The 24,174-nt window shown below is 42.4% G+C and overlaps 1 protein-coding gene across 1 annotated transcript in view; it reads left to right on the plus strand.

Annotated features, from left to right (window-relative positions):
• The first annotated feature begins 482 nt into the window (after positions 1 to 482).
• The window catches only part of LOC124556737 (sulfide:quinone oxidoreductase, mitochondrial), a 101,206-nt gene continuing 77,514 nt past the window's right edge, over positions 483 to 24,174 (plus strand). Inside the window, exon 1 of the mRNA XM_047130736.1 lies at positions 483 to 678. Coding sequence (XP_046986692.1) covers positions 662 to 678 — 17 coding nt within the window. The 5' untranslated portion in view covers positions 483 to 661. The remainder of the gene's footprint in view (positions 679 to 24,174) is intronic.

Raw genomic sequence — 24,174 nt, forward strand, 5'->3', positions numbered from 1 at the left:
ATCGGGTTAGGGAAGGATGGGGAAGGTAGGCGGCCGGACATTTTTAAAGTAACCGAACCATCCCGGCATTTACCTGAAGCGATTTAGGGAAATCACGGAAAACCAAAATCAGGATGGCCGGACGCAGGTTTAAACCGTCGTCGTCGTCGTCCCTAATGCGAGTACAGTGTGCTAACCACTGCACCACCTCGCTCGGTCGCTATTTAGTCATTAGCATTAGCAGCAGATTGTTATGACTGTAAATTCGGTACAAATGACTTCGCAATTTTAGTTACGCAATCATCTCGGTCAGAAAGATTAGCCGTTATTAATAAAAGTAAAGTCAAGCTGTTATCTTCTGTGAGCTGTACTGTCAAATCAGTATCTCGGTAGCATCACGTAATAATCAATCACTCACGTCAAGTCATATTAAGTTTTCTTGGCGACTGCAACTGCAGTTTACGTCATCTGTCCCTCGGAGCTTCGCTTGCCTTCGTAATCGTTCGGCACTGTCATCCGAAGTAAGCTCCAGTAGCTGAAAGCAAGTGCGCATGAATTTTATTTTGGTCTGCTGTTTACAAATCTGGAGGGAGGGGCTGTTCGTATGTCAGGCTGATAGTGCAGATTACAATGCTTAAATATTGGTGTTCCGTGTGGAAGTGAACGAGTCCGAACAAGAACGATGAGCCGCGTGAGAAGGTAAACGTAGAAACTACATCTTCGTATTCATTAACAGCAATGAAATGTAGCGAATGGGTGCAACTGTATGTGGATGGACACGATTATATAGTCACCAAACAGTATTTGATATTGCTGCACACCTCCCAAATTAATATCTTAGAGTGATTTCTTTCATATTAGACGCTGTAAAGGTCAAGGGAAGGATGTCATGTTCGTGATTCTTAAAAGTTTTCTAAGCATAAAAATTTATGCTGCCAGTTCGATCATGTTAACTGTCAAAAGGCGGTAAACACATTGAACTAACTAATTCTCCCCAGGTAGATGAATGACTACACATAACGTTAACTACATAGATTTTAGGCAATTTTTTTCAGTTATGGGAGGCCAAACGTGTTACTGTGAGCGAACTTCAGCATCCTTCCACATAATTGAATGCTGTCATACGCGAATGTGCATAGGTGGGAAATGTAGGGTGAAATAGTCGAGAAAAACGTCTCGGACATTCCGGCAAATGCTAACGGGTTCCAAGACTTATACAGTAAATATCACAGTGCAATGTAATATGGTTGGTGATTTATTGGTCATATGAATCGTCGATAGAATAGGTGCGTTTGGAAGAAGCTTCATTAAATAATCTTTATATGCAAATATGAATGGCCATTCCCCTCCTAATTGCAATGGCAGCAGTCTTAAAGGCATTTAATGATTAATGATTAGATGCAATATAAATGTATTTTAACTGGATGCTTATTGTAGGTACACGCAATATAGAAGCAATTATAAGAAAATCAGTTGTCAGCAAACACAACTAAAGTTATTTAATTATTTTTTGTATGACAAAAATTATTCCCTTGCTTGTATATTATTAAAAGTATATGACAACGACTAATGCATATAAAAGTTTTATATCCCTGGAATGCTTGATTCACTCAAAGATTGAACAAAAACTTTAATTTTAGAAAATTAAAGGCGAATGATTAGGGTCCACAAAACCGCCATCTGTCCATTACTTTAATTTCTGAAATTTTTGTGTTTTGACCCGTGAGGGTACATTAGTTCAGAATAACCAAAAGTTGAATGCTAAGTTATAGCAGAGACTTTCCTATGGAACTATTAACTATTTGCAATGAATTATCAAAGGAATGTAAGAAACTGAGGATAGCAGATGCAGATGAAAGTATTAAAGTAACCACACTTTTTGTGTAGATGTATCACTGAAAAGACTATCGCCTACTGCTGACTGCTTACTCTATATCTATCAAGTAAAGACAGCAGCAACTTCTTGGATAAAAGAAATGATTAACATGGAAAGCTGAGCATGTAACTGCCACAGTAGTGCTGTAGACAACACACACACACACAAACCAGTTGCACTGCAATCTGTTTGCTTCTTATGTACATAGCAGTCATTTATATATTTGAGACTTGGAAAGAAGTTAGTGTTGTCAGAGTGAAAAGGCAGCTGAGATAACCAACTTGGCTTATTGTTACTTGGCTTATTGGTATCTGAGCATTACAAACACACTAAGTACAAATGAAACCACTCCATTATAGACAGTAATTGTGTATCCACTGAACATGGTGCTTGTAAATGGAAAAGTGTGGCAGTATCTCTAATCTCCATTCTGGGAGGAGACTACCAAAGGGAGATGACAATGAGCAAAAGACTGAAAAACAACAAAAGGGTACGAGCAGGAGTGTGGAATGTTAGAAGTCTGACTCTGATAGGAAAGCTAGAAAACTGTAAGATGAAGTGGAAGGACTCAATCTAGATGCAGTAGGGGTTAGTGAAGTGAAACAGAAAGAAGATAAGGATTTTTGGTCTGCCGAGTCTGGAATATGGTTACCATACATCTGGGATTAGCCCAGAGTGGCCTGGTTTTTTTTTAGTGCTGTCTGGGGTTGCAAAAGTGTCCAGGATTTGAGAATTCTATGACTGAGGAGGATTTCTTTTTTAAATTTTAGCCCTATATGTTCAACATGTCTTTTTAAACATTCTCTTATGGCTGTCCCACTCATCCAACCATAGAGCATGTGCTGATGTTGGTGGGGAGATGTGGCCTCCATTTCTGCCACAATTTTATGCTAACTGTTAGTTATTTGGCAACGCAACAGGGGCAATGTGTGTGTTTTCATAAGTGAAGTAACTTGTCTAAATATTTTTGATCATTTTTATCTCTATTCGTTTTTTGTCTTGTATTAAGCAATGGGCAAAAGGAAGTGTGTGTTCAGTGTTAACTTGCAACAGATATGTAAATTTTTTAAATAGTGTAATGACAGTAACAATGAAGATGTTTATTGCACACTATGTACTGAAGAGATTTCTGATGCACATAAAGGAAAGGGTGATATTAAGGACCATATGAAAACAGCTAAATATAGGTGTGCTGTTAATACTACTACTGCACCAGACAAGTTTTTTTTTTTTTTTTTTTAAGTCAAGAATGGGAACTGTGATGACGAGTGTACTGCTAGAGAGACTACATTTTCATACCACACTCGTAGACATAAATTTGATAGCAAAATGCCAAACTGCACATAAAAACTTGGTTAAAAAGTTATGAGAGTCAAAATTTTCATTTGTTGGAACCAAACCTGAGGCAGTTATTGTTAACATTACTTCTCCATTTATATTTGGTGAGGTGTTGCATTCAATCCTTCAAAAACATTAATTATGTAACAGTAATGATGGAGAGCTCAAATAAAAGTGGAGTAAAACTTGTTCAGATTGTAGTAAGATATTTCAGTCAGAAGGAGGGAATTCAGTTGGCTTTGAATTTTCATCCTTGCAGGTGAAACTTCTCAAATTTTAACTCTGCATCTTTCGCAGATTGTGAAAAAGTACAAACCTGAAGAAAAAAATTGTTTGTAACACAAACAGTGATTTGGGTAGTGTGAAGGGAGAGGGAATGAAAATGTGTTCAGAAGTGTTAAAAGCGTTTATAGATACCTATTGTAGGAATTGGGTGCTAAGCCCACATTGTACCATTTCTGAAAAAAAAGTCTAGTGAAAAATACAACTGAGTAAAAATAAGTCTTAATAGTGTATTGAAACATTAAACTTGAAAGTAATTTCAAAAGTGGGACAGAGAGCAAGTTACTGTGAACTGTTATTTTCTCAGCAACTGTGGTATGTATGTTAGAATCAAGTTCAGTCATCAGTTGCACAGTTAGGAAATTTGTTTTGCTTTACTGGCTTCAACAGATTAATCGGTCATCTTCAATGGCTTGATATTAGTTGGTTGGTTAGTCAGTTAGTTTCATGTTCCGTGGATCATTTTGCACAATAAATTGTAATGATGTGGAACAACTCATTTTACGTTCATATGGCAAATTAATTTGTACATGTGGTTACATTCAGAACATTTCTAAGGGTTTTTTATATAGTAGCAGATATCAGTATATTATTCAGAGGCAGAATGCCATGATATGCTGAAAAAATACAAAGTGTATGTGATAATTAAGCAGCAGTCAAATGAAAATGAGACAGATGGAAAAAAGTAAGTAAATTGTTTATTGTTTCAAAAGTAATCACCATAATTGTCAACACATTCTAGACGGTCAGCACTTTCATGGAAAAATGTTTGCAGTTTCTTAAGAACCATGATTGTACCCAGGCATGCCCCTCTTTCAAAGCAAGTCAACAGCCATGAAAGTCTTTCTTCAGGGCTCCAAAACTATGGAAATGGCATGGAAGAGAGAACTGGGCTGTATGGAGGATGTTTAAGTGATTCACAGCCAAGAATATGCAGTGTAGTTAAAAGCCTGTGCAACATGTGGGAAGAACGACGTATTGCCAAGGTTGTTTAGAGTATGGTGCAGAAGTTTCACTGGGAAGCCCTTACACATCCTCCGTGCAGTGTTTCAGATGAAGTGCACACCTTGGTACAATCATTGTTCTGCAGGCAACTGCAAACATTTTTTCATGAAGCATTGACCATAGTGTCTAACATCTATTAAAAGTTAAAGAAATTACTTTTGAAATAATAACAGTTTACTTACTTTTTCCATATGTCTCATTTTCATTTGACTGTCTCTTATACATAGTAAAGTATGGACATAAATTTGAGTCATTCACTGCACACTATCATCTGTGTTTATAATAGTCACATACAGTATTCATCACATCATGAAATTATGCTTCTGTAAAGCAGATACTGACATCTGCTAAACCAGTAGTATGTTTCTGAAGATAACAGAGTAATATGCTGAAACTGGTAAAACAAAATAAATTTCCTACTTATGCAACTATGATAATTTTATTCTGAAACAATGGTGCAGTGATAAATGCCAAAGTCAGAAGCAAAACATGAGAAGATAGAGTATATGATATACTGTATGATTGCAAACCATCGATGAAGAGCAACAGGCGGATTCCATATTCCTATATTTCCAAAAAGCGTTTGACATGGTGCCATTCTACAGACTGTTAATGAAGGTATGAGCATATGGAGTAGGTTCCAGATAAGTTTGTAGCTCGAAGACTTCTTAACTAACGGAACACAGTATGTTGTCCTTGGCAGTGTGTGTTCATCAGAGTATCATCAGGGGTGCCCAAGGGAAGTATGATAGGGACCGATGTTATTTTCTGAATATACTGTGCAACAAAATTACAGAATCACTTTCTTGAAATCCTTACACTCAGGCTCAGTGACGCTTTAAACAGCAAGGTGTCAACAAATGTGGCAAAAAAAGCCACAGCTCAGAAGTTCATGTAAGCTTTAAGGTGGGTTAATGGTGTCACAGCGGCACCGAATTGCACCAAAATTCTGCCAAATGCCACAGTGGATGTGTCACACAATAGGTAGGTTGTCACACCCTGTCCTACCCATGTTTCACCCTTCTTTTACTGTCTCTATGATAGAGGTCAGAACCATGACAACCAGCATTGAATTCATGCAGTTTTTGTATAGGTGGCCGAGGGAAAAATTTCAGACACAACACTGCTCAGAATCGACATGAAAAGGCCTCAGGGGTGGCATAAAGAGCATCAGTGAAACCACCTCTTACCTTGGGGCATTGATTCTCACACATTTTGCTGTCAAAAATGACAGAGTGCAGTATGATGAGCAACAGGATGACCTTCTTGACAACATTTGACACTGCTTCCACCTCCTCGGCATTTCAGCCCTAATCTGAGGACAGCATAGGGCTGCAACCCCATTGAACATGATCCGATCTCTCTGGAGTGTAATGTGACTATTTTTGCTCTGGTATGGGGTAGAACCACTAGCAACTTTTCAAAAACCATTTTATGAAATTTGAATGTGATCCAAAGAAACAAAGGAATTATATGTGCCAGTGTGAATGGAACAAGATTTCTGATAGGAAGAAATAGCATACCAGTTATGCTAAAAAACAATTTTTAACACAACAGTGTGCTATTCATTTCTTCACATTGGCATTCTTCAAAAACAGTCGCTGAAAATGATTAACAAAAATGTAAGTGATAAGACTGGTCTGAAGGTGTAAATCATGATTCTCTCTCAAAAAAGCTTAAAATTAATGAAATCAGCTTATAATGCTTTGGATAACACTCAAGAAACGGCTTGCAGAGAGGTTTCTGAGCAACTCAGACAGTGTTGGAAAGAGAAAAAGTAATTCCTGCATGGGGAGAAATTACGGATGGCGTGCCATAGGATTCAGTTTTGGATCCTCTTGTATTCCTTATATACGATTGGGATCCCATATTGATTTACATTTTATTTATTCCCACCAACATGGTGCGGCATACATGCTTTCTGTGGAAGGAGGGTGTTAACAGTGGAAGTTCACAGGCAATTGATGGCAGTGTGTGGACAGAGTGCCCTGTCCCGAAAAACTGAGCAGCTGGGTGGATGGATGGAAAAGTGACTGCCCATCAACGGAGAAAGGAATCATTTCTGGGAGGAAAGAGACTGTGGTAACACCAGTCAACATTTCATAAATGGAAAAGCCTATTCAGGTGAATAAGTGCACCACATTTACAGAACTGGAGCTGGCCACAGGACTTACCAGAAGCACTCAGCACCACATAGTTCACAAACACCTTAATCTTGGGAAGGTGTCTGCCAGGTGGGTGCCTAAATTCCTGAATGCAGCACAAACGCAACAACGCAAGGACATATGCAGCAATCTCCTTCAACACCATAGCTATGATCTAGTACATTTCATGTCCAAACACGTGACACAATGATACTTGGCTCCGCTACCATGAGGCAGAGACTAAATCCCTATCAGTCTTTTGGGACACAGGTGGAATCCTCCTCATTCACTGGCTGGAACCAGGGACCACTATCACAGCATGGCATATGTAGAGACACTTCTGAGGTTGCACCATGCAATTCAAAACAAACATCCAGGAGACTGAGCAAAGGATTGCTGTTGCAGAATGACAGCTGCTGTCCCCATAATATTCGGACAACCACAGCTACTACTGCTTACATGGAGTTCCAGGTATTGCCATCCACTCTATTTTCCTGACTTGGTCGCTTCCAATTACCAACTATATGGGTCTGGAAAAAAAAAAAAAAAAAAAAAAAAAAACCTTTGCCCAGACATTTCGCATACGTCCAAGAACCATGAGCACCTGTCCTGCAGAGAGAGAGAGAGAGAGAGAGAGAGAGAGAGAGAGAGAGAGAGAAAGAGACCCCAAAATTGTGCTTTGAGAAGGGCGTACATAAATTACCACATTGGTGGTGCAAGTGTGTGCAGTTTAATGGAGGCTATGTTGAGAAAGAGGATGTGTCTGTCAAGGCATAGGGGTTGTTAGTGAGTGTAAATCAATATGGATTGCCCCTTGCATGTTAATGACCTTTTCACTGTGATAAAAGTTTTATAATTAATCCTATTCGAGACAGCAACAAAATGCACTTTCAACGTTTTTCAAAGAATTGAGTGATTTCCACTCTTAATTGGGAAAAATATAGTATAATCAGTTACATACAACAAATGTAATAACAGTTGATAAATGTAACACAAGAACATGAATCTGTGAATACAGAAGGCTTCATGAATTTTGTCTGTTTGAAAAAGAGACTGTATCATGGACATACCACTCTGATGCTTAGTAGAGGAGTAGCGGTTTACAGAGATATTGTTGGTATGTGTATTGGGCTGCAATTCCATGGAAAACTAATCTCTACTAGAGAATGTCTAATCTAATACTGAACTTGATAACAACAGTGTTTAAATTGGTTATAAGCCAGTAATTGCTACCATCTGTGAAAGGAATACCTTACACTAGTGACAAAGACAACGATTTAATTCTTCAAGATGGCAGTGCTGGGCTATGCATGGGCCATCTTATGAAGTAAATCTTCAACAACAAACAGTTCAGTACACGGAGTAATAAGTCTGATTCTCTGAGAAGCAGCCTTCCTGCAAGTCTTTTGTACTGATTTCTTTCTGTTCTGTCTTAGGCATTTGGCTGTGCAATATCACTTCATGTTTAACTACAGGAAGCAAGGAGCATGTTAGATAGATCATGCAACTCTGATGAGTCTTCCAAATGGGGGTAAATAACTTCTGACTATCCACAGGGTTCAACTCTGGGACCATTCTTGTTCTTGCTGTATACAAATGGCCTATTTTACACTGTTAAATAAGAAATAGTGCCTGTTGCTAGTGACGGAAGCATCATAATTAAGCTTCAGCAACACAACAAGTAATAAACAAAATGTTCAAAAGTATTATTGATTGATCCACAGTAAATGTTTTGTCACTTAATTTAGAAAAAAACACAGGTCATTCAGTTCTGTACAGTGTGGACACAAGTGTCATCTGTTAGTTATACAAATGGGGATTTCGTAGGTCATCTTCACATCTTTCTGTGGTCCTTTCTTGTCGAAATTTAATGTAGGGATAGAATCAGGAATGCTGTCTTCGAAAGAGCTCTCAAGTTAAAGCTATTCCTCAGGAAGCCTGTTAAACATGTCTTTGTTCGAATTGAGGAGTCCTGTGAAGTGATCCTTGTTTGTGAATGATTTTTGCATTTGCAGTTTCACTTCTAGTCCCACATTATCTTCTCATCGATTACAGTTGACACTAAAGAAATTAGAAGAATGGTCTGCTACAGCAGGTTTTAATTTCTCCCCTGAGAAACTGTGTATATTAAGGTTTAATTGTGATCATTCTGTTTTTAACTCGCATCTGAAGTTGTAGGGTACTGTTTTATTGACTCTGTGAGGTTGCTGTGTCTCATAGTTGACATAATACTGACTTGGCTCTCAGATTTAAGGGAATTGAAAATAAGAGCCCTTACAGCACTTGGCATCACAAAGTGTTTGGTGCAGACAGATCATCCTTGCTGCAAATTTATGAGTTTCATACGCTCTCGTCTAGACATGGTTGCACGCTCTGTGGTGACTCAGTGCAACCATCATATTTAAAAATTCGAGCTAAAGTTGCTTCCGACATCACTGGATTTTTCTGGAACTATTAATATGTGTGCAACCTTGAAATTTTACAAAAATCACTGCTATATAAGCAAAGTGGCAATTAATGACTCTAGGTGTATCATGAATAAACATACAGACGCACGACTGTAGCTAAGCACTGCCCTGGATGTTGTTGAAACCCAGTATAATTTTAGACTCGACAAAACTGCAGTAAACTATTCGCTCCAGACTATGTTTCTAAGAACATATTTTTATTACAGTTTTAAATGAGCACAATGTAATTTTAAGGTAGTTTATACTGATGTGTCCAAACAGCAGCACACTACTAGTTGTAATGTCATTTCTGCCAATCGTGTCCTGTCCTCAGAATCTCTCGGCCCAGTGAGTTTAATGTATTTCATGCTGAAGTATATGCTACTCTAAAATCTGTGGATTTGATGTGATGTGATCAGGGGTTGAAATCCCTGATCCATTCAAAATCACTCATTGCTCTGTAGACCATCCAGCACTGTATCCAGTAGATGGACAGGGTAAGAAGGTGTCATTTCGCTTTAACCTGGTCACCTGGGAATGACTTAGATGATACTGCAGCCAATGGGGCCTGCACCCTACCAAATGTAGTCCAATATCCTACCCCTCTTTGTGCTGTAATGTCACTGCCAAGAAGGTCCATAATGCATCTATGAGAGGAAGAGTGGCAAGGTGTTATGAATAACATGTTGAAATCAACAAAAGGGACTAAAAGGTCATATCACATCTCCTTACAGCCAGTTAGAAGTGATGAAGTCTAATAACATATATTTGAACAGCACACAGCTCTCCCTGATGTGTGGCTTCCTTCTCAGATGTAATGCATGTGGCATAATGATTATAGTTTGCCACATTTTAACTGAGTGTAGTTTATATCATGAGAAGTACTGAAGCTGGCTTATTGGCAGCCCTCCCTTTAATTTTCAGTGACAATGGGATGAATATGGCACGAGTTTTAAGATTTTTTAATTTGTCTGACCTTCTACCTAAGGCAATATGCAGGATATTTTTGGATTTGCAGAAAATGGTGGTCTCTGTAAGTGATCAGCCAACCACCATTTATGGACTTACTTTATCATGACTTTTCCGGTCTGGTAATAATATTTTAACAGTATTGTCTTGTGATACAGACAGTGTTAACTTTGGACTGTTAAGAATGGCTGTGTCTGCTAATAAATGTGATCTTCTCTGGCTTTTGGTATTTCTGCATTTTATTTACATTGAGGACATTTATCTGATATAGTATTTGGAAGGGCACTGATAACCCTGATGTTAAATGCACTGAACAATAATAATTCTCTACACGGCAAGATTGATTATGGTAATCATCAATAACAATGTAGCCTGGTGTAAGAAAATATTTAAAACTGTTCAAATTTCCTGGATGTGCATATTAACCAGAACCTGAATTGGAAATCATGTGCTATAAATCTTCTCAAATGTTTGAGTTCAGCAATATTTGCTCTAAGTGTAGTTGCTGATTTTGGTGATAAAAGCATCACAAAATGAGTTTATTTTGCATAATTTCATTTTCTGATGTCATATGTAATAATAATCTGACTACTAGTAGGAACAAAGTGTTCATTGCAAAGAAGTGTGTTTTAAGTGTTTTGTACTGTAAGACACAATGAAGCAAAGTTTATTCTTTTTCCACATGCAAGTGAACAATAATTGACAACATAGGCACAAACATAGAAACAATCCAGGTACTGGTACAAGCAGTTGCTGACAATAAGTATGAACGTAATATGAGGGTGAGTGCCTGTTGCACTGAGCTTGTAAAGAGGAGGGCTCTGGTAGATGGCGTGGCGGATGCCGTGCCTTGTGCACAAATCATGTGGCCCACTGCAGGTAGCCTCTGGTGGTGGCCAAGCCCGTTAGCACAATATTCAAAGTGTAGAGCACCAGTGTCCTATTACATACAAGGTTATAGCACCCTTTCACCTTGTGGAATGGGTGCTCAGCCAATGTGGGCATTGGGGCGAATGTTGAAACGTTCACAGCATCTGTGGTGAATGCCTCAGACAATGACAGTGGAAGCAGAAGAATATTCTGGACCAGAACAGATGAGTAGGATGAGAAGTGGGGCGGCCATGGACACACGTGGCGGCTGCTCCCCCGTGTAGTACCGTAATCAGTTACAAAGGCACTGGTAGCATCTTGACGTCTCATTCTTCGACATGATGGAACTGTGCTGATGGTGAAGGCACTGGTGATGGAATAGCCAGCGGCAATGAATCCTCATGGGAAGGTCCAGAAGCAGGCTTCAGTACCTGGACCCAGAAGGAGAGGCAGGAGGTAGTGACATCCACTAGGAGGGCAGGCCCTCCCCTGCAGCAGAGATGCCCTGTGAGGCCAGGGCAGGTGCTGAGGGAGGAGGCACAAGGCAGATCTGCAACCGTAGCCATGGTGCAAGGACACAGATGGTCATGGTGGTGTGCCACTGATCATACAGGGGCAGCAGCTGTGGACTGTGGCCTGAATCCACTTCTGTTGGTGGCCAAACCCTCAAACCCAGATTTTGGAACCAACAGCGAACAGTGATGAGGGCTGTGCCATCAGGCGTTGGTGGGGCAGCATGAGCAGGTACAGGAAGGTGCATGGCTGTCTACCAAGGAGCATCTTGGCTGGACTCCAGGAGGGTGCATGGCTGTCGACCAAGGAGCATCTTGGCTGTACTCCAGGAGGGGTGCATGGCTTCGACCAAGGAGCATCTTGGCCAGACTCCAATCCTCCATCAGCGTGAACCTGTAAGAACTCGAGAATTGTGTCGCGGCACCATCCGTGGAGGAGTCTGCGGACGAGACATTCCACCTCACCATTAGATTGGGGGTGTATAGGAGGAGCAGTCACAAGTGTACAAGGCAATCCTTCAATAGAAAAAAATTGAAGGGGGGCTGAATTATAGTTGCACCTGATGTCAAAGGACAGAGAATAGTGTAAGGAAATTTAGAGAAAGTGTTGACTGCCAGCAACCAGGAAGAATTTAGGAAGGGTCCAACAAAATCAACACAGATGGGTACCTTGTGGATGCTGTGGGGTGGGCTGCAGAGAGAGCATCGCCTGCAGCACTGCTGTTGGGCAGCAAACTGAGAGAAGGCTGTGACAAGATGTACACTGTCACCATCAATGCTGGGCTGAAAGACCAATGACATGGTATGTGACACCTACCCAAATTCCACGATTGAGCTAAAGCACATGGCCAGGATCACAACCCTAGGTGACAGCCCATCTGTAGCTAGGAGAACAACGCCGTCAAATACTGAAAGGCAGTGATGGTGGGCAAAATAGTTAAAAAAAGGATCAGAAGCCCTGCCTGAAGGCCTGTCTGGCCAACCATGCTGAACGAGGTGAACAATGTAACACAAAACTGTATTGGCAGTGACAGCAGCTGCGATCCAGGAGCCTGTAACAGGAAACCCTTCCACTGTATGTTGCATCTATATAACTAAGTGAAAACAATGGATTTCTTCCTGATTAGAAGTAGGATATGGTCCACTCGGAAGCCGAGATTGCACATAAGCATTGGCATGGTGTGCAGTAGGCCGAAAATGTATTTCATAGTTGCAGTGAGGCAGAAACGAGGTCTAACACTGGAGGCGATGTGCTGCTTTATGAGGCAATAAAGCAGGAGGATTAAACAATGAAACCAAGTGCTTGTGGTCAGTAATGAGCTGGAACTTAGACCCATACAAGAACATATGAAACTTATTGAGAGCGTAGATGATAACAAGCACTTCCTTTTCAACTTTAGAGTAATGCTGCTGAACGGAGTTTAGTATTTTTGATGCATCAGCTATCAGGCATTGGGAACCAGCCCCATATTGATGTGAGAGAATGGCCATGAGTCCATACTGAGAGGTGCCTGTAACCAAAACCAGGTGGTGGCCAGGATGGAAAGCAGCCAAACAAGGGACAGAGTATAACCAGCTTCCACTAAAAAAGAAAGTTCTTGTGGAGCACCTTGTAGATGGGATAGGTCAACGCAGCCACACCCGGAATAAATGTGATATTAAGCAATTTAACCTCAAAACACTTTGAGTTCTTTGACATTTTAGGGGAGAACTGTGACCACGACAAGATGACATAAAGGCTTACCACCATCCTTAGAAACCTCAAAACCCAAATACACAATGCCTGGCTGAAAAAAGTTTCATTTCAACTTTGCAGTATGTAAGACCGTGAACAATGAGCATAGGTTATGTAAATGCAATTCTGTGGATGCACCCGTCACGATGATGTTGGTAAACCCCTGAACGGACATTGTCAGTTTTTCCAAAAAATGCTGAAAAATCGCCAGGATGCTAGTCACACTAAATGGGAGGCGCTGATACTGGTACAACCCAAAGGGTGTGTTAATCACAAGGAGCCATTTAGTGTTCTCATCCGATGGAACCTGTAAGTAGGCTTCAAATATATCAGTTTTGGAAAAAACTTGTCCCCAGAGAGTTAAGCCAATAACTCATCTGGACAGGGCAAAGGGTGGGTGTCAATGATAAATTGAGCGTTTAGACCACTCGCTCGATGCAACATTCTGTATAACCTCCAAGAACACCATCCTGCCTGATTCAGATTTCACTTAATCACACAAAACTATCGGAATAGGGTGCGTATGGAGAAAGCGCAGTTACGCTGTAGGTTTCAGTGTAATGTGGGCCACAAAATTAGTGGCACAACTTAACCCATCTGATAAACTTGGAACACAGAGAATCTAACTGCTGGTTAGGGACCTTGTCAGAAACCAGGTACACTGTATCTGAAATGGAAAAACCAAAAGCACTGAAAGTATACAAACTGAACAAATTTATGGTATGAGCATCATCCACTACCGAAAAAGTCAAGGAATGAGCCAGATATTTATACGTAATTGGAGCCACAAACTGCCCCAAAACTGGAGTATGGTGCTTGTTGTAACTCACCAAATGTCAAGTAACCAGAGACAAAACCACATAAATTTTTGAGTTCAGTAGTTACGGCTGCACCTGTATCCACCTTTAGGCTGAGCACATTGTCCATCACTCATACTTCAGTAAACGGTTTGGTCTGAGTTATAACCACTGGAGACACACAACTAAGATAGATGTCAATGTCCACAGGAAGGGGCTGGGAATGACTCGGACACAATATGCCCTTTTTTCCGATCGTTATTTCAAGTCACCCAGTGCTTAAGGGCCTGTGGTTCTGTCATCTCGCACTAAACAGTATGGGCAAGATGAGAGCACAAAGTGCTGCCATTGCTGTGGTTATTGTGGGACACACAGCAGTCCTGTGCAGTGAAGAAGCTATGTTTGCACCACCTGAGCACTGACAAATGCTCAATGGCCAGGAACAGGAACCGCTGCGGTGATGTTGCATCAAGCCTCAGTCTGATCACCAGCAGCATGAGATACCTCAAAAGATTGAGCAATATTTAACACTTTGGCAAAAGCTGGATTCTCACACTGTAGTATGTGTTGACGCACCTTTTTGTCAGGAGCCAACCGCATGATGGCGCCACAACCATAGAATCAGCATACATATCCCACCTGCAGGTCCGGGGATTAGAATAGGCCCAAGGTATTCCTGCCCTTTGGCAGGAGACATGAACTTAGGTCATGAAGTGCTCTTCGGTCCTATGAGTTCTGTAGGACCAAACTGAGGAGCAAATCTCTAAGGTCATAGAATATGTCAGTACATGAAATTAAATTACAACATAGAAGTAATAACAGATAAAAATAAATGTTCATGAACCTGGAAAAAGTCAGTCCATAAGTTTAAGTAAACGCTATCTGCAATACAATAAGAATCAGCTTAATTTTTCAAGGAACTCTTCGACAGAATAGAAGGAGTGACCCATGAGAAAACTCTTCAGTTTCGATTTGAAAGCACATGGATTACTGTTAAGATTTTCGAATTTGAGAGGCAGCTTATTGAAAATGGATACAGCAGTATACTGCACACCTTTTTGCACAAGAGTTAAGGAAGTCTGATCCAAATGCAGGTTTGATTTTTGCCGAGTATTAACCCAGTGAAAGCTCCTTATTCTTGGCAATAAAATAATATTGGTAACAAGAAATGACAATAAGGAATATACATATTCAGAGACCAATGTCAAAATACCCAGACTCACGAACAGAGGTCGACAAGAGGTTCGTGAACTCAAACCACTTATTACCTGAACCGCCCGTTTCTGAGCCAAAAATATCCTTTTAGAATGGGAAGAGTTACCCCAAAATACAATACCATATGACATAAGTGAATGAAAATAAGCAAATTAGACTAATTTTCGTCTCGAACGATCACTCACTCCTGATATGGTTTGAATAGTAAAAATTGCAGTATTAAGTCTGAACAAGATCCTGAATGTGAGCTTTCCACGATAGCTTACTATCTATCTGAACACCTAGAAATTTGAACTGTCCAGTTTCACTGATCATATGCCTGTTCTGTGAAATTAAAACATCAGGTTTTGTTGAATTGTGTGTTAGAAACTGTAAAAAAAATGAGTCTTACTGTGATTTACCGTTAGTTTATTTTTTACAAGCCATGAACTTAGGTCATGAAGTGCTCTATTTGAAACGGGGCCATTGTTGGACACAACATCCTTTACTACCAAGCTAGTGTCATCAGCAAACAGAAATATTTTAGAGTTACCCGTAATACTAGAGGGTGTATCATTTATATAAATAAGGGACAGGAGTGGCCCCAACACTGATCCCTGGGGCATCCCTCACTTGACAGTACCGCTCTCAGACCCCACATCACAGCCGTTATCAACATTGTGAATAATGACCTTTTGCTGCCTGTTGCTAAAGTAAGAAGTGAACCAATTGTGAGCTACGCCCCGTATTCTGTAATGGTCCAACTTCTGGAGCAATATTTTGTGATCAACACAATCAAATGCCTTAGTTAAATCAAAAAATATGCCAAGCATTCGAAACCTTTTGTTTAGCCCATCCAGTACCTCACAGAGAAAAGAGAATATAGCATTTTCAGTTGTTAAACGACTTCTAAAGCCGAACTGTACATTTGATAGCAAATCGTGTGATATAAAACGATCAATTATACTTACATACACAGTCTTTTCAATAACTTTTTCGAACACTGATGGCATACAAATAGGTCTAAAATTGTCTACATTATCCCTTTCTATAAAGCGGCTTTACTAATGAGTACTTTAATCGCTCAGGAAACTGACCATTCCTAAAGGAAAAATAACAAATATGGCTAAATACATGGCTAACATGTGCAGCACGGTACTTTAATATTCTGCTAAACACTCCATCATTACCATCAGAGTCCTTAGTCTTCAATGATTTAATTTTTGACTCAATCTCCCTCTTGTCTGTATCACAGAGGAGTATTTCAGACATTAATCTCGGAAAGGCATTTGCCAAGAAAGTTATATGATTCCCCATAAAAACCAATTTTTTTTTAATTCACCAGCAATGCTCAGAAAATGGTTGTTAAATAATGTACATGTATCTGATTTATAAGTAACAGAAACATTTTTACTGTGAACTGACATTATATTGTCTACCTTGTGCTGCTGACCAGAAACTTGCTTCACAACTGACCATATGGTTTTAATTTTATCCTGTGAATTAGCTATTCTATTTGCACACCACATACTCTTTGTTTCCCTAATAACATTTTTAAGCACCTTACAATACTGTAGCTTGATTGTGAGTTCAGGTCCCATTCTATGGTTTGACCTGCCACTTTCAAAATTCTACAGAAGTACAGGCCATATGGGTAAGGACACTTTCCCGGATATGACATCATCTTCTGTTGTCTCCTGTCCTCTTTCGCCTCCATGACAATATTGGATCTCTCTGCACCCAATATCGAGCATGGTACCCAGTCCATTGTGGTGGGGCCGTCATGTACCCATTTGGTGGTAGCCCCCTGACAACACAGGGATCACATTACTGATGCCTGAGCTGTAAACTCCCCATATATGCCAAGGAGTACATGACTGTCTTCCTGGGGGATCAGAACTCCCGGCAATGGCCATCATGCCAGTTGGCCTTTGCTGCGGCTGGGTGACGTCCGTGGGGAGAGCCCCTGATCGGAGTGGGTGGCATCACAGCGGATGCCCCACAGTGAAGCGGACTAAGCCATCTCTTGCTGGTGACTGTACGAGACCAGCAGTCTCTAAGGAGGGCAAGATAGAATACAACACCGACAGGTATAACCCTAAATAGTTTCCCTCCCTCGCTGCACCATGGGAGGAATGTAGGGCTACAGAATGGAGAGAGCCATATTCGCCTCAGTTTCTATTCTGTAGTAGAACCGATGGTGACTTTTTTTTACTGATGAAGCCTCAGTTTTTTTGCTGAACATCTTGAGGATAAGTTTGGAGAAGTGACAGCGCTGTCCAAGATGCGAAACAGTGTAGTCTTGATTCAGACAGCATCCCCAGCCCAGTCCCGAGCGTTACTCGCCTGTGACAAGCTATGTGATCTTCCTGTTTCTGTCACTCCCCATAAAATCCTCAACATGGTCCAGGGGATTATTTCCCACCGTGACCTCCTCTTGCAGTCTGACGACAAGCTCTGCACCAATTTAGAACGATGGAGTGTTCATTTCATCCGGCGCATTTACAGGAGACCCAAAGACAACAGGGTTGCTACCGGTGCCTTCATCTTGGCCTTTGAGTGTGATTCATTGCCTGAAAATGTCAAGGTGATGGTTTACCGCTGTGATGTTAAACCATACGTCCTTCCCCCCAGGCGGTGCTTTAAGTGACGGAAGTTCAGGCACATCTTCCCGCTGCACATCCAGGGCCACATGTCAAGACTGTGGACGTCCATTGCAGATAGATACTCCATGTGCACCACCCACACTCGCATCAACTGTGGAGAGGACTACTCCCCCTGCTCGCCAGACTGCCCCGTACTCCAAAAGGAGCGGAAAGTTATGGAATACAAGACCCTGGACTGGTTGACTTACACAGAGGATAAACATAAATTCGAAAGATTACACCCCATTCAGTCAACGTCAACATATTCTGCAGCTACATTACTGTCGCCGTCCCAAGTGCCACTGGTTCCTCACTCTGTGCCATGAACAGTGGACCCTCTGGGCCACCAGAATACATCTGCCCCCTTGGTGGTAGGGGGGCAAATCTTCCTCTATTGCTCCCAAAGCACCTACTTTGGGAGCAAGGCCCTTCCCAAAGGCAGGGGACATCGGTCCTCTCCTCTCCTCTCTACCAGAGAAGCAACAGCCTCCTCCGGCTTCTCTTGTGCAGAAGGGGTCCCTTGGGTCCCGCTCTTCACAGGTATCCACTAATGCCACAGCTGACACTTGCCAGTGGCTCAAGGAGCCAAAAGCTGCTGGACGAAGAGCTTCATGGTCTTCCTCCATGCCTGAAGCTGCTTTGGAGAAATCTTCCCAGCAAGCCTCTAAAGAGAAGCGAGAGAGCAAGCAAATTAAGAAGTCTGCTTAGAAAGAGGACCCTCTGGTGGCTCCAACACCACCACTCCCTATCAATTCTGCATCTGAGGAGGCATGGAGATCTTAGCGTCCCTTGTGGATGTGGATCTCACTCATGCCTCATCAGGGTGTATACGGGGACAAGGAAAAAAATTTCCCGGATTTCTCCCGGATATCTTGTTTAAAAAATATGCTTTTTCCCGGGCGAAAATACACTTTTTCTGTGCTAAGTGACCGTAGATTTTTCCTCGGAACTGTAAAACTTATCAATCCTTTGAATGGTTAACGTTTTATACAATCGCGTAGAACTTCCCGGAAAAAAAAGAAAAGACGGGGCAGAGAAGTTTTGTAGAGACTTTTAATTAAAAAAAGGAGAGAAGTTTTGGAAAGACCTTTGATTTGCAGCAACATATACGCTGCATATTTTCGTATTATGAAAGTATAAATTCGAATTGCACCAAACACTGCGCGTTAGTTCCGGAGCGTTGAAACTGAGGTTGTGATGTCCTTCTGTGAGCGAGTCATATCTCAAGCCACGAGATTTCGCCAGCCGATGACAGCAGCTATTCAAAACATAGGACACCTGTTATAGTAAGCCAATAGCAAGATCTCTGGTTACATAGCGCAAACACGCATGAGGAAAAGTTAACGGTTTACATTAATGTACACAGTACCGTACATCTACAACAAAAGCTAAGTTTTCACATATAATTTTGGTCTCTAAGATTAACACGCTAGAACAGAAGCTAATCTTTCACATGTAATATTGATTTTTTTTTGCGCATGTTATACTTTAAGATACATAACACGAATGTGCCAGTAAATTTAAAATTCTGACATATATGTCTCGGCTCGAAATTCTTGTAAGTGGCTGGTCCTCAAACTGTTCAGTTTCGAATGCTCTGTGATTTAGATATCCATCCCACTTTCTCACACGTAACAAAATTCATGTTGCGTAAAAAGAAATTTTCTTTGAAAGTAACACTTTTATAACCACCGTTCGCAATACTATCCGGAGACTGTTAGAAATAGGTTCGATTTACCAGTTGCCAGAGAGCGCCAGGAAACAGACATTATTGTGCGTGTGCAACTGTAGTGGTGTAGGAAGCCCGCATGTTCGTGTGTATAAAGCACTAACAGAGCTTACATTACACCATAAAAGAAACAGGGCATCAGAGGATACTCCAAAGAGCATCAGAATTTCGTAAACCACACTAAAATGCATAATTTGGCTTGAAGTGCAAATTGGCTTTTTCCAGATTCACAATGAAGCAGGTCCCATCTGATATTAAGCTTTACAGTGTGGTTTTTGGGATGTAAATTTTCTTGGAGTACCAGTACTCTGCGATCTCATTTTAGGTTCTTTATTATGGCATAATGCCATATATGGAAGAAGGTGATGACGTGCACTTGAAATTCAGCGAACAGTTGGAACTAGGCAATACTGTAAAATGAAACACTTCGTTTCAAATAAAATGATTGCCTCAGCGGAAAGATTAATAAAGCCAAATTTCTTTAGAAAAACTTGCAAAAATAACTTCACTGTTCTGCAAGGCGATTAATGCTTGACTGCTACTAACTTGGAAATAAAATCAAATCAGAAAACAAATTAATAATATATTTTTACCCTCCGTAATTATGTGAATGTATTTTAATTCACTTGATAGCTCCCGGCCACAGAAATCCGTTTGTTTTCACATGACGTGGGAGCTGTACACGAAGAGAAGCAGCGAAATCACTTAACGTACACACGGGTCACGTGGAGGTTAACCCCCTCCCCACTACAACTCAGACAACTCTGTGCAAGCGTGAATCTGGCAGCTAGGGCGCCGGAGAAAAATTTTTCTTGTTTGCATCTGGCTGCTTGCTGCTACTACCGATACAGCTAACAGCCAAACTTCAAGTAGCGGGAGAAGGTACTGCTTATACGCGAGTCAAATGCACATGTGCAACAGACCGCTGGCAATTGGTCAAACGAACCTAATGTGAACAGTTGTGACATCATGCTCATAGCAAGCAGTTTATTGTTATGAAGAATTAGTCTGTGCCCTACGGCCTTTGAAATATTTTTGCTATTTGCAGACGCTTGTGCGTGCACGGTGTTTTGTTGTTGTAAATTGCACATTTCCTTTGCCACTAAAGTTTTATTTTTTTTCCCTCTCGTTTATATTTTATTGCTGCAGTATCATTCTCCAGTAGCAGGTTACAATAACATTCTTTGCTAGAGAATCAATTCAGCAGTCAAAATTGCAAAAATTTAACTGAAAGCTAAAACAATGAAAAATTCCTGGAATTTCGAAAAATTCCCGGGTTTTTCCTGGATTTCCCGGTTGTCCCGGGTCATATACACCATCCACCACAGAAATGGCTACAAATACTCAGTTGCAGGCAGCAGGTGATCCTGAAGCATAATCTGCCTCCTTGCGCGCTTCATGCCTTCCCACCTTCATGATGACGTCATCCTCCAGTTGAATTGCGGCGGTTTTTTCCACCACCTGGCTGAGCTATGGCAACTGTTAAGCTTTACACCTGCTTTCTGCATTGCCCTGGTTCCCGGCAATGCGGATCCCTGCCCTCTGTGGCTATAAGGGATATTACAGGAACCATAGCGACTATAATAGAGTGTCAGGTGGAGTTTGTGTCTATGTCCTGAACTCAGTATGCAGTGAACCTGTGCCACCCTTCAAACCCCTCTTGAAGCTGTGGCTGTCAGGATAAGGACGACGCAGGAAATAACTGTCTGCAATGTATACCTTCCTCCAGATGGTGCAGTACCCCTGAACGCATTGGCTGCACTGATTGATCAACTCCCTAAACCTTTCCTACTTTTGGGAGATTTTAATGCTCATAACCCCTTGTGGGGTGACACCGTCCTTACTGGCCGAGGCAGAGATGTTGAAATTATACTGTCACAACTCAACCTCTGCCTCCTAAATACTGGGGCCGCCACACATTTCAGTGTGGCACAAGGCACATATTCGGCCACTGATCTCTCGGTTTGCAGTCCTGACCTTCTCCCATCTATCCACTGTAGAGCACATGATGACCTGTGTGGTAGAGACCACTTCCCCATCTTCCTGTCACTGCTCTGGCGTCAGGCCCACGGACACATGCCCACACGGGCTTTAAACAAGGTGGACTGGGAAACTTTCACCTCTGCTGTCACCACTGAATCTCCCCCCCCCCCCCCCCCCCCCCCCCAAGGTAACATCAATGTGGTGGTTGAGCAGGTAACTACAACAATCGTTTCTGCAGCGAAAACGGGGTCCCTCATTCTTTAGGGCGCTCCCGGCGAAGTGCCTTGGTGGTTGCCGGAAGTCGTTGAGGCAATTGAGGAGTGTTGGCGAGCTCTATAGCAGCATAAGTGGCACCCTTCTCCGGAGCACCCCATAGCCTTTGAACAGGTCTGAGCCCACGTTCGCCAGGTTATCAAAAGGCGGAAACAGGAGTGTGGGGAGAGGTACGTGTCGACCATTGGGTGCCATATGTCATCTTCCCAAGTCTGGGCAAAAATCAAACGAGTTTTTGGGTACCAGACCCCAACAGGTGTTCCTGGTGTTAACATAAATGACGTGTTACCTACCGACACAAACAGGATTGTTGAGCACTTTTCTGAGAGCTATGCTTGGGCCTCTGCATCGAAGAATTACCCCCCCCCCCCCCCCTCAAGCCTTTCACACTCTCAAACAGCAGACGGAAGAGAAAGTCCTCTCGTTCACTACACGCCACAGTGAACCCTATAACGCCCCAATTACAGAGTGGGAGCTCCTCAGTGCCCTTGCACAGTGTCCCGACACAGCTCCTGGGCCAGACCGGATCCACAGTCAGATGATTAAACATCTCTCGTCTGACTACAAGTAACATCTCCTCGTGATCTTCAACCGGATCTGGTGTGATGGCATCTTTCCATCGCACTGACGGGAGAGCACCATCATACCAGTGCTCAAACCTGGCAAAAACCCACTTGATGTGGGTAGCTATTGGCCCATCAGACTCATCAATGTTCTTTGGAAGCTGCTGGAAATTATGGTGTGTCGGCGGTTGGGTTGAGTCCTGGAGTCAAGTGGCCTACTGTCTCTGTGCCAGGGCGGCTTCCACCTGGGTCACTCTACCACTGATAATCTTATGTCCCTCGAGTCTGCCATCCAAACAGCTTTTTCCAGACACCAACACCTTGTTGCCATCTTTTTTGATTTACGAAAAGCATATGACACCACCTGGCAACATCATATCCTTGACACATTATACAAGTGAGGTATCCGAAGCCCGCTCCCGATTTTTATCCAGAATTTCCTGTCGCTTCGTACTTTCCGTGGCCAAGTTGGTGCCTCCCATAGATCACCCCCCCCCCCCCCCCCCCATATCCAGGAGAATGGAGTCCTGCAGGGCTCTGTATTGAGAGTGTATCTCTATTTTTAGTGGCCATTAACGGTCCAGCAGCAGCTGTAGGGCCATCCATTTCACCCTTTCTGTATGCAGATGACTTCTGCATTTCGTACTGCTCCACCAGTACTGGTGTTGCTGAATGGTGCGTACAGGAAGCCATCCACAAGGTGCAGTCATGGGCTTTAGCCCACGGCTTTCAGTTTTCAGCCGCAAAGTTGTGTGTTATGCACTTCTGTCACTGCCGTACTGTTCATCCAGAACCAGAACTTTACCTTACTGATGATCCCCTTACTGCAGTGGAGACGTAATTGATTTTTAAGACTGGTTTTTGACACCTGATTGACTTGGCTTCCTCACCTTCATCAGCTTAAGCAGAAGTGCTGGCAGCACTTCAATGCCCTCTGCTGCCTGAGCAACACCAAATGGGTTGCTCTACGCTGCTGCAGCTATACAGAGCCCATGTTCAATCCCGCCTTGACTATGGGAGTCTGGTTTATGGTTTGGCGGCACCCTCAGCATTGCGTTTACTCAACCCAGTGCACCACTGTGGCATTCAACTAGTGACGGAAGCTTTTAGGACGAGTCCAGTGACCAGCATCGTTGCGGAGGCTGGAGTTCCTACAGTGCGCGTCAGGTGTGCACAACTGCTCGCCAGTTAACTTGCTCACGTTCGTAGTTCTCCTGCGCATCCGAATTACTGTATCCTTTTCCCACCCACGGTGGTTCATCTCCCGCATCAGCGGTCCACGTCAGGGCTTACAATTGCAGTTTGTGGCCGATCCCTCCTATCTGAACTGGAGTCCTTGCCTTTACCACCTATACTTGAGGTACATTCGCGTACACTTCCATAGTGTACACCTAGGGCGCGGCTTCGCTTGGACCTTTCACATGGCCCACAGGACTCAGTTCACCCGCGGCTCTCTGCTGTCACTTCATCTCGATTCTTGACAGGTACCGTGGTCATCAAGTGATTTGCACTGACGGCTCGATGGCTGATGGTCACGTCAGTTTCATGTATATCCATGGAGGACATACTGAACAGCATTCCTTGCCTGATGGCTGTAGTGATTTTACTGCAGAGCTGGTGTCTGTATCTCGTGCTCTTGAGCACATCTGTTCATGCCCTGGGGAGTCATTTCTTCTGTGTACCGATTCCTTGAGCAGCCTACAAGCTATCGACTAGTGCTACCCTCGTCATCCTATGCTAGTGACCATCCAGGGGTCCATCTATGCCCTGGAACAGTCCGGTCATTCAGTGGTGTTTGTGTGGACCCCAGGACACGTCGGAATCCCAGGCAAT

This window comes from Schistocerca americana, chromosome X, assembly GCF_021461395.2.
Source record: "Schistocerca americana isolate TAMUIC-IGC-003095 chromosome X, iqSchAmer2.1, whole genome shotgun sequence".
NCBI lineage: Eukaryota > Metazoa > Arthropoda > Insecta > Orthoptera > Acrididae > Schistocerca > Schistocerca americana.